Raw genomic sequence first — 11232 nt, 5'->3', positions numbered from 1 at the left:
TGGCGAATCTTTGGTAAATACTCATTCTTGGTAATTACGAAAGCAAATTATAGGCTTTTTAAAATATTTCCTTATATACAGACTATGGTTTATTCTACGAATCGGATTCAAGACCAACCACACAAATTACTCAATTAGCTGTTAATCTAAAAGCATCTTTATTAGTCATGATTTAGAGTCAGATTTAGTATCTTGCCCTTCAGAAAAAGTTATTTAAAGATTGTTTACATTATAGGTACCTATCTAAGCTAAGATAGAGACGGACTCGGGTAATCCGTCATCTAAATGAGTCTTCAAACTTGTCCCTATCTATTGGATTAAGAGATAAGATTTCGGGATTATCATGTCTTATCCTCACTGTTGTCTTCGCATTATGGAAATACTAACCTACACATTACTTTCTCTGTTGTCATGAAGAAATTCTTCGTCATAATATTTAGAATTTGTTTCAGCATTTTCATTTAACAGTTCTAATTTATTTTGTTTGTCATTTGTTGTTTCTTATTCTCCTCTTATTCTCTTCTTCTAAATATCTATCCCTATCTTCGAAATCTTCTTCTGCATGTAATCTATTATTCACAATTTCAATATTATTATTATTAACTAACAATATCCCAATATCTATTACAGGTTACGTAGCAACAAGTTCATCATTACCGGGTGACGTCACGCTACGGGAATCGATCAACTCTGCGATGTTACCACCATTTGCTACTTCTCCGTTGGTGAACATTGCTGACAGACTCGTGGCTGATGCTATCCGAAGAGCTAGCCTCACACGGCGACCTTCTGCCGTCAAGTATCCGCCGAACTACTTCAGCAGTCCTACTGAGGAGTCATCATCCTCTAGTGAAGAAGAAACGAAGAGACGACGTAGCAAGAAGAAGAACAATAAAGCGTAAAGGGCCTAATATTTGTGACGTTAGGTCTATTATAAATCAACACAGTATTCAAACCGATCAATCTCCGCTAATCTCTGAAGAGATGGGAGTTATTGATATCTCGCGTTGCAATGCAAATTTTTCTTTTGATAACATTTGCAATAACTGTTTCAGTATTATAAGGTCACTTGTAATAACATTGAATTTGTAAGATAGTAGTCATTCTGTTATGTAGATAATATATCTATCTAAATAGTATTAGTATTCAAAACTTTGCGTTTACTTATAGAAAAACGATGTATTATAAAAAAACGATTGTATCTCTAAGTTTACATTTGTTCCTATTGTGGAAAATTAGATTATTAGGTGTCTGATATTTACATTTGTAATGATAAGATATCTTTTAATTGTTATTTAAATATTGTAAGACTTCAGGTTACCTGTGTAGTCTAATTGAATACAGCGCCATCTCTTATCGAGTAGCGATGATACAGTTTGGCATTATTGGTGCCACGCCAACTGTTCATGATAAAGTCTATCTTTAGAAAAAATATGAATGCGGAAAACATTATTGTAAATACTTAAAGTATGTATTCAAATGTACATGTGGAGGAGGTAAATAAAAGTCAGGTATTATGGTTTTAAACTAGCAAGTATATTTGTTTAATCCGATATATTCTATCAGGAATAGACAAAGCATTTGGCTAATTTATAAAAAAAGCAGCGCCCGCGCTGCGTCAGGCCCCTGACGATAACAATTACGATACAATAATACTATGATTTTTGTATAACACCTTTAATAATAGAGTTGTTATTATCTTTTATAATAATAAAATATTATAATCAGTACATATTGCGAGCATTAGTAGTACTAACACTTATTATAAATTAGCTTTACTAACTAAACGAGGAAGGAGTGTCGATAACATAGCCAGCTCAGTGCCAAGCTGAGTTCTAAGTACTTTCGTCCGAATAATTTAAGTATCCAAATATATCACATAGTTGTTGTACATTATAATAGTATTTTGTACGATGTTTGTATATTAAGCGTTAGGTAAGCATCTTGTACATTCATAACTTTATACGTAGGCTCGACACAATACAAATACTATCGAATAGTTTTTGGATTTAATCCGAAAGCGTAAAAGCTAAATAATTTATTTTACTTAATAACATTCTCTTTGGAATTTAGTCATACAATGATATTGGTCACCAATTTCATTACAAACAGGGGCCATTCTGGATAAAAATTTTGTATTAAATTCGTCATCGGAAATATAAATATTCCTTAAAATTAACTTTGATTCCGTCTCTAGTTTGACTGTTGACGGAACAAGTTTAACTCCTACGGTTTCGTAATCTTACACACAACTGGAGACGTGACTAACTAAGATTTTAAAGCTTCATGTCACAAATCTTCTATAAGTTTAGTCTCCGTCCTACGTCCACTAAATTATCTAAATAAATACTTGGTCTAAATACAACCCAATCTGGTACATCGATGTTTGATGAAGTAGAATTAGTTAAAAATTGGTACAAATCTATCTCTGTGTAATTTTAAGTCATTGGCACATAAGTACGCATGAAGCTTTAGTTTTTATCTAACTAAGTACATAATCTATATCAGAAAAAGTACCTCATAAGCAATAAACACTTTAAATATAAGTACAAAACTTTTTTTTCATCCTAACAACATTTATGAACTAACTTCGGCAAGTAAACGACACATTTGTTTTACTAAACACGCAAAAATGTATCTTGTCGTTAGTACAAAAGGATACAAATTGTATAATAAAAAATTGTAACGATATCAAAAAAGTTTCTAACTTACTACCTATATTTTATAAGTGTCACTTAGCCATACTAATTCTCATATAAGTAAAAATATTTTTTCCTATGAACTTTGCAGTAATTTCTATGGTGTATCTTCTACTCTTCATCAATGGTAAGGTGTATGTTCTCGATGCTCTCTGTGTGGGGTGAGAAGGTGACGTGTGGCTTCTTGAGCCGCGCGCCGACGACTGCGGGCGGGTTGTGGTCGCGCAGGGGTCAGGCAGGCTCCGGAGCCGGTGACGTCACCAAGATCGGGATCACTGGCTGTTTGTTTCCTATGTGGTTCTCACTTGGGGATCTAGAATGGAGGACACTGGTGTTAATTATGTGTCTATGGCGCTATGTATTAGTCAAATATCGTTCTTTTTTCATATACAGTGTGTGGGGCACAGATACTAAAACATACAAACATTACAAATGTTTACGGGCAGTTTAAAAGTGACTGAAAAATTAGTTACAGTTCCTGCAAAGTGCATAGGGATATTTCGTATCAAAATAGAAAATCTTTCTGAAGTAAATAAGAGCTAAGATCTATGAGCAGGACACTTACTTTCTCATTTTATTGTGCTCATCATGCTTGTGGTCGGTGTGACCGTTGCCCGCATGGCCGATGCCATTAGGGGTCAAACCGTGGACTTTCTTCATACTAGCGTGACTATGACTCCTGTGCATATGTTCCTTCACTTCTGGGTGCTTGTACTCCACCGGCACCGGGTTCCTATGAATCTCTTGAAGGTTCTCAACTGCTAAATGTGTGTGGCTCGGATTTCTAGATTTTTCGTTGATGTGATGAACGAAGTTGTTCTGAGCCATCAGCCTGTTCTCCCTCGCTCGAGCTTCAGGGATCTTGATTTCAATGTGTTCGTCGAGTGACATGGAGTCGACGGAGCTAAGGTCCAGGGTGTCGGCGGAGAACGTCTTCGGAATGGTGCCAAGCATACGATCTGGAAAACAGAAGATAGAGATTAGTTTAACAAAATTAAGGTACCTAAAGAATAGAAGTATCATTGATTTAAGATTTTCTCTTCAGTACTGATGAGTGTAAGTAAGTTGTCCAACTTGCTGTATAAGTAGGTACAACCTCATTCTTGTCTACATACCTTCTTATAAAAAATCTGGTGTTTGCCAGATATTTGTAAAACTGGTTATCGGAATTTAAAATAATAACATCGGCAATGAACTTTTAAATGTATATTTGATAATCCGTACCTAATTTCTGTGAGGTCGAGACTGTTGCTCTCAACTCGTCCAGCTGCTTCGAGGAACATAGGGGAGTGTCCACCTCATACGTGTTGTTGAATCTGGTATAATCAACCTGTAAACAAATAATAATGTTTCATTTAGTATTGATATAATATACTTTGATTAGCCACTGAGCAAAATGGCTCGGGATCAATGTGGGATAAAATATCATTTAGTCGTCATAGAATTAGACTATGACTCTAAGGGATTATTTCATGCTACAGACACAGAAAATATTTTAATAATCCACTTAATCATTAATCCCTTAAAACCCACACAACTATTAAACAAACGATGAAAATATTGTATAACTATAGACGGATTATTCTCAAACAAAAACGTTAAACAAAGTTAAAACAACTCGAAGTACGTCATTAAAATTCTTGAGAACTCCCAAAACAATCTCAAACGAAACACTTGGATGGAACTAGTAGTTACTAAATTAGAATTTGGTATTTCGGAAGCTGATGTCAATGTCATTCACACCATTTTTTAGATATATTAAAGTAATACGGTGTTGAAAAGCACTTGTCTAGATTCTAGATTTTAGGTCATCATATTTCTATTTAATATTTGCTTAGTATTCTGTTTTGTATATATGCTTAGCACTAGAATTACATGCTTGTCTACGATGTTTTCACAATTGGACAAACAAAATCATTGTATTCATACTCGTATACATACTTGTTTACAATATGGTACTTATTATTAAACCTAAAGTATAGAATTTTTACCGTAGGTATAAAAACAACATAAGGAAAATTCACATAACATGAACGTTTTTACATGTTTTTACACCAAAACTCCAATACTCCCAAGTACTTGATAATTCCAGTAAGCACTTGTGATCCTCGTAGATAATGATTGGGTAAATATTAGGTTTTGCGTAATTTTGTTTTTGATAGGACGATATTTACCAGATAATAATTTTGTGTGGTCAGCTTTTGGGTGAATACTATCGTGTTTGAGTAATACTATCAAAATATCCTGCTTCTTTTATTGTCCTGAGTAATTGCTATAAACATTGTCATGCTAACTCTATAGTTTTAATCTTTTATGGAAATGGTGTATTTAATAACAATTCATACAGTTTTCAAAAGAAGAAAAAGTTATGCCCGAATATATTCTGCAGGTTTGTTTTTCATTTTCAACCTGGAGTTTATGAAAAGTAAGTTTACCGTTTCACTTCACTTTACGCAAATCAAAAGTAAATAAATACACCCACGAAATCGCTTACAAAAATCTATTTTGTTTGGCAACAACGATTATTAAAGCTTCCATCTTTAGCGTTATTTATACGTTTGTAAAGAAAACTTCTACTTTACTGGAGGTAGAAAACATTTACCTCAAGTTTCTAGTAAATAAAAGTAGGTACTTATTTATACCACTTTTTGTGTATTACTTTTTTTCCTAAAACTATCGCATATATTTTACACATAATCTGAGAAACTTGCCAAAACGTTAAAGTAATAATAACAATATAACGGTTCGCATGCACAGAAGATTAAACTAAAATGAGAAACCTACTATTAACCTTAATTTTTGTAATTCACATAATGCATTGTAAATTATATGTTAAGATGTTGCTTTTCTAAATGAATAAAAAAATATAAGTTCAGTATACGAATTAGGTATATGTTACACATTTAAAGTCTCTTTTCATACAATCTATAACAACTTGAGTTATGTAATAGAAGCAAGTTGTCACCATACTAACTACTACTACTAAGATGCGACTGACCGGAACTTAAATAAGAAAACTTATAAGGTCACTAGAAAAAGGTCATCAAAGTATAATTGTTTGAAGTTATTGTTTTAATCTACGACAATAACCTCGGAAGTAAAGAAGCGGGTAATTGGTTAATTTTTACCGATTACATGTTAAGGTCATGGCGGATACGACCTCACATTTTTTACGAATTCCGTAAAACAACAGATTAGGTACTATGACAAAAAAGGTGCAGATGTTTTAATTTTAGTACGGTTAATTAATTACATGCCTTCTTGGAAATACTGAGAAACAGCTCAAATTCTTGAAATCATATTAATTTTTTTACCCATAAGGATCAACCAGGGTTTTAACCAAGATGTAATTCATTAGTCAAAGAGAATTTGTAATGTTTACACCAAAAAATTTAATATTTTACAAATAACTTTAAAAAAAGGGAACCACTTTTAATTTTTTATGCCGGTTAATATCCCTAAAACTTTCTCCTAAGTCTGAAAAATACTACGAGTATGCTGAAAATCGTATCAAAATCAGTTACAGTCAAAATCATCAGATGAGAACCTCCTCTTTTGACGTCGATTAAGAACTTATTGTATGTTATTGCAAATTAGGTGCATTAATGAATTTATTATTTCATAGAATTAAGTAGCTAGGAATAATTATTAATCTAAACTAACACATTATTTACAACTTAAAAATACCAAAAAAATAAGGAATAAAAATTAGGTACATACGCACATAACTAGATATTAATTAATAAATAATTAATTACAGGTCAACTCTACGTGCGATAATGTTAATTGTTCCAGGTAGTAAATTCAATTACTAGACTTAATGAGTCTTAGGTAATTGACGTAATAAGTGAGTATTAATGCAATAAAATACCTTTGGATTTGTTTTATTAATCCCGTGTATATTATATTATGAGTAATTAATGTTCACCGTGTAAGCAGCTGCCAGTTGTATGTATTATACGGCGCCATTAAATATGTAGGCACATTATTTATTTATTTTCTAGGTATAATGCGAATTATTACGTAATTGTAAATAGGTAACTTTTCATAACGAACTATTGTTTTCCGTGTTAGTAACTATGACAAAAATTTTATTATTCGAATTAATATTTCGATAGCCTTAAAAATATGTAAATCTATCTCAGATTGACGATCTAACGAACGTGACATTGACCCATACAATGCCGAACGTTAATTAAATTAAAATACCGTTTATAGCTCAAAAAATGGCTTGATTGATGATAATTTTAATCATTGAATAATAGATTTATTATTTAATCCCAAATAACATCGAAAATCGAAACTAATCAAGCAACTGACAATTATATAGAAAAATTCTTTTCTAATTCCAATACGGCACAGAATTACCAATCAGAGAAAAACAAAAAAGTAGTAAATATATTTGAACCAATGAGAAGCAGGTACACACCTCATATTCTCCAGTGTCCTTCCTGAACGTGACCATGGTTTCGAAGCGGTGGCCCCAGAGGATCTCTGATGGTAAGAAGCTGCTGCGAGCCTGAGTGGTCATACCAGTGGACTCTATCACACCCTCTGAAATTATACAGATAAAAGGACATTAGTCAAAGTTCTTAATAGGTATTCTACTCTTTTTATATTTCAATATAAGTATGGTATTAACCCGTAGTATACCGGGAGCGCAGATCTACGCGAGACAATGTGTTTTCTATTGTGTCTCATATACCAGCAGACTAGAGGTTAATATTAGACATAGTAAAGAAGTATAATAACATGCTTGAAGGAATTTTATACTATACAGTGTGTGTTTTTCCTGATAATTCTATGGACCTAAATAATCAATTAGTCACTATAATTTTATTATAACTACTTTCGTGAGACATACTAGTCGAGTTCCTCGTTAAACAGTTACGTGAGTAAGCCGATAACACAATTAGTCACTGCTCCGTATAGGCTAATTTATTTTGAGTTTAATTCATTAACATTTAGATACACTTATATGTATGAGTTACTAGCAAACTCGGCGAACTCCGTTTCGCCACCAATGATTTTCCCTGATTTCCTGCTTTTGTCTTAAATTTTTCCCGAATTTTCTTTGCTATAAACCTCACAGAGCCCGAGACCTTACCAACGAATGAAAAACCGTGGAAATCGGTTCGTGCGTTCTGGAGTTATAGCGTTTTATTTACGTCTTTCCAAAACTGAGTATGTTTTTCCGATCTGGTCTTTGGACGGAATCAATCTGTCAATACGTTCAGGTGATAAACTAATTAAGGTGATCTCAGACACTTCAAGAGTAATGAGTATTTCTATAATTATATTCTAGAAACCACGTGTGATCCACTTTATAATTGCTAATATGATTTTTGGCAGAGATATGGAAGATAATAATATTATTGACACCACGTGGACTATAGGAAATGCCGTTAAAATAAGTGACCATTTTCTAACATTTATTTAAATTGGTTCCAAGTTTTACATACATATGTTTAAATTAAACATTTCTGGTTATTCTTTACCTACTTCTATTTCAAGGCACCAGTTGAAATCGGATCTATTTCTTAATAGAAACATGAGTCACTGGCATTATAGGCTTTTCTAAGGATTGTGTCACGAATGGGGAATTCGTTGCGCCATTAACATAGAAAGTTTTTATTTATGCAAAGTTTATTCCTACGTCTATCCTTAAGTTTAACGATATTCCTAGAAATATGATATTCACAAAGGCAAACGCTTTGCTAAAATCTATGGGATAAGTCTTATGCTTCATCTGCCTGTCTGGACTTATTAATGATGTTATTTGTCTTCATAATACTATCAGTGAACATGTATCTTATAATTAATCGAACATAATATGAAACCGTATAATCATTATCATGTGTAGTCTAGGGCAATTTACCAAAACTCTGTCAAGGAAGTGCCAAGCATCACAAGCATGCGGTCATTACGTGTGTCTCGATTCCACAGACATTTTGTGGAACAATTACAAACTACTTGGTGCCATGTTGCCAGATATTATTATTAAAAAAGAATACAGATTCGAATGTCAGTTGAACTATTTTAAAATTCGAATAGATTCTAGAGAATTTTAAAATGTTTTAGAAGTCAGTTGCTGGTCTATTATCTTACACAGTTATATTATTCTTTGTTTTCCAAGAAACAGGATTATTAATTGCATCTTTGTTCACCTTTGTTGGTTTTTACGTTAAAATACGTGGTGTTGACAGATACTAGACACATTGCAGTGTTTTCGTAGTAGGATATTGGCTTGCACACTCGACCAAGTGCTATATTTTACATACACTTTATAATATAGGTACTCGGGTTGATAGAGCTACAATCTACGTAAGTGAATTTAATTTAGAAATTAGATAGTATATAAGATACAGTATCATTTCCGTTGGTCTTTTGGATGTTGTGTGTAAAACTTCTACATTTCTTAGATTTAATCTTACAAACATTTACACTATAAGGTTGATCATAAAAACAGATCTTCATGAGCTGGTTCTGGCTTCACTAGACAATGTATAATTATGTTCGAACTCACCCAACATTACGACGATCTCAAATCTCTCTCTGAGCATGTCGGACGCGGATAGGTTGTACAATGGCGACTTCTCATTGATCTTGTGGACTATGGTCATCGGCCATATGAACATCAGTCTGTCTTCCTCTCCATCAGCACCGACCTTCAACTCTTGTTGGTAGAACGGCAGCACCTCTCCCTCTCTAGTTATCTATTGTTAAAAATTCATCAAACTGTTAGATCACTTCTCCTTTTTTCCACATTTCCAATTACTACGAAACCACGAAATTCCGATGTTTGTTTCTTTGCATTTTTCTTGGAAATTATGTAAGAAATAGGTAGCTCGATGTTTCGTGCTTTCGTTATGCTTAACAGTCATGACCAATGGTTCATAAAGTTATTATGCAAAACAACGCCCTATTTACCTAGTGACAGAGTTGTTTTGAGATTACGTGGTTTTTGCATGATAACCTTATTTTTGTGTGTTAGTTAAAACAGCAATTAGCTAAACAGCATGAAAATATTAGTAGGTGATGCAGTTATTGTAAAATTTAGTAATTTTTACACTTTATATTAAGCTTAGTTTCTCGAAAAATATCCAAAGTATTGATTGCATAAGCGTGAGTGTTCTATACTAAGTATGAAAAATGATTTATTGTGCTACAACAAGTAAACATTGCGTGTATGGCGTGCAATATGGTAAATATTATATTAAAACACGTTCTAGTTACCACGTGTATACCTATATATATGTGTTTATATATAGTACATTGTTGTTTATCACAACACTCGTGCAGTGTATTCAACTTCATCGGATACATAATTTTATCAGTATATTTTTTCTATTAATTGGCTATTATTTTTAATTATATGCGATTAATATGTGCAAATATTGTTATACTAAGAATGATACGGGTTAAAATATTCTAGTCAATATCACAATTTGTTGCGTGTTAACAATAATATGACGCGTGAGCAGCAATTCAATGTAAAGTAAAGCAAAAATAAAATAAATAACATGCTGTATCGTCCATAGATGGGTCGTATAAGATAGCAGACGTATGCAAAAATAAACGCGCAAATAAAGAAATAGATGCAATAGGTACTGAATGCACTGAGAATTAGCATTATCGTATTTAATTAATTAATACCTTTTTCCTTATAAGCTGGGCACGCACGTGCGCTTCCAGTATGTGCGACTTGCGGATATCTCCAACACGGAATAGCAGGCAATATTCCCCGTCCCTCAGACATATAACCGCGTTACGCGAGAACAGGAGTGTGGTGTTACGCTTTTTTGCACGTGCCAGCTTCGCGAATATAAGACCCACCTACGGACAAGAGAGAATCGTTTTGAAATACATTGTTCCAAAACTTGGGGAATCGAAGTCTGAAGAGCACATCGTGAAATTACACATCGGGAGTATTTGTGTTCAGAGTTCGACGCCCCACAAGTTAGAGAGAGGAGTCAGTGTGAACTCGTGTTAGACGTAACTAGGCGTGCTGACTGAAGTCCCCAATCACTAACCAGTCTCCGTTTTTGGCCAAATATTATACCTTGCGGCGGATTATTTGTGCTCTTATATGCGCTTCGACAATATGAGACTTTCTCATGTCTCCGACACGGAACATCAGACACAGCTGGCCATCGCGCAAGCAAATGACGGCCTTCGAGGAGTACAGCAGGGTCTGGGCACGCTTTTTAGGTCTAGAGAGCTTTGCGAACACGATTCCCACCTAAAATAGAACAACATATGATGCGACACGTGATAAACCACATGTTCGGGTTTGCTGGTGTAACACTGGTACTATACTATGTAGTACTAGCGCCCAAAGACTACGTACTGTCAATGTCATATTCTGCAATGTACGGGCAGTGAGTTGTTTTAATTTTAATTGCGATGATACATTTAACGGCTACGTAATGGTAAAAGCCATCTTTTAAAATTGTAATGATTTTTAAGAGAACATCTGGCTGGATCGTATAGAGTGCGTTACGTTAATACATTTGGCTCGATTCCAAGTTTA

General features: G+C 33.8%; 2 protein-coding genes across 8 annotated transcripts in view; one reads left to right on the top strand and one right to left on the bottom strand.

The window, feature by feature from the left end:
- LOC118264616 (G protein-activated inward rectifier potassium channel 3) overlaps positions 1 to 1160 on the top strand; it is a 31025-nt gene extending 29865 nt beyond the window's left edge. For all 4 annotated transcript variants that reach the window (XM_035577188.2, XM_035577190.2, XM_035577192.2 and 1 more), the window contains one exon: positions 631 to 1160. In XM_035577188.2, the coding sequence (XP_035433081.1) occupies positions 631 to 902 (272 nt within the window). In that variant the 3' untranslated portion in view covers positions 903 to 1160. The remainder of the gene's footprint in view (positions 1 to 630) is intronic.
- Positions 1161 to 1514: 354 nt separating this feature from the next.
- LOC118264615 (G protein-activated inward rectifier potassium channel 3) overlaps positions 1515 to 11232 on the bottom strand; it is a 49973-nt gene continuing 40255 nt past the window's right edge. For 2 of the 4 annotated variants that reach the window (XM_035577184.2, XM_035577186.2), the window contains 6 exons: positions 10762 to 10941; positions 9226 to 9415; positions 7129 to 7253; positions 3924 to 4029; positions 3265 to 3658; positions 1515 to 3012 (listed from right to left, as the gene is read on the bottom strand). In XM_035577184.2, coding sequence (XP_035433077.1) covers positions 2931 to 3012; positions 3265 to 3658; positions 3924 to 4029; positions 7129 to 7253; positions 9226 to 9415; positions 10762 to 10941 — 1077 coding nt within the window. In that variant the 3' untranslated portion in view covers positions 1515 to 2930. Of the gene's footprint in view, positions 3013 to 3264; positions 3659 to 3923; positions 4030 to 7128; positions 7254 to 9225; positions 9416 to 10355; positions 10536 to 10761; positions 10942 to 11232 lie in introns of all 4 variants that reach the window. The other 2 variants (XM_035577183.2, XM_035577185.2) reach the window with 1 other exon arrangement.

The sequence above is a fragment of the Spodoptera frugiperda genome, chromosome 26, assembly GCF_023101765.2.
Source record: "Spodoptera frugiperda isolate SF20-4 chromosome 26, AGI-APGP_CSIRO_Sfru_2.0, whole genome shotgun sequence".
NCBI lineage: Eukaryota > Metazoa > Arthropoda > Insecta > Lepidoptera > Noctuidae > Spodoptera > Spodoptera frugiperda.
This window is presented reverse-complemented; position numbering and strand designations above follow the sequence as displayed.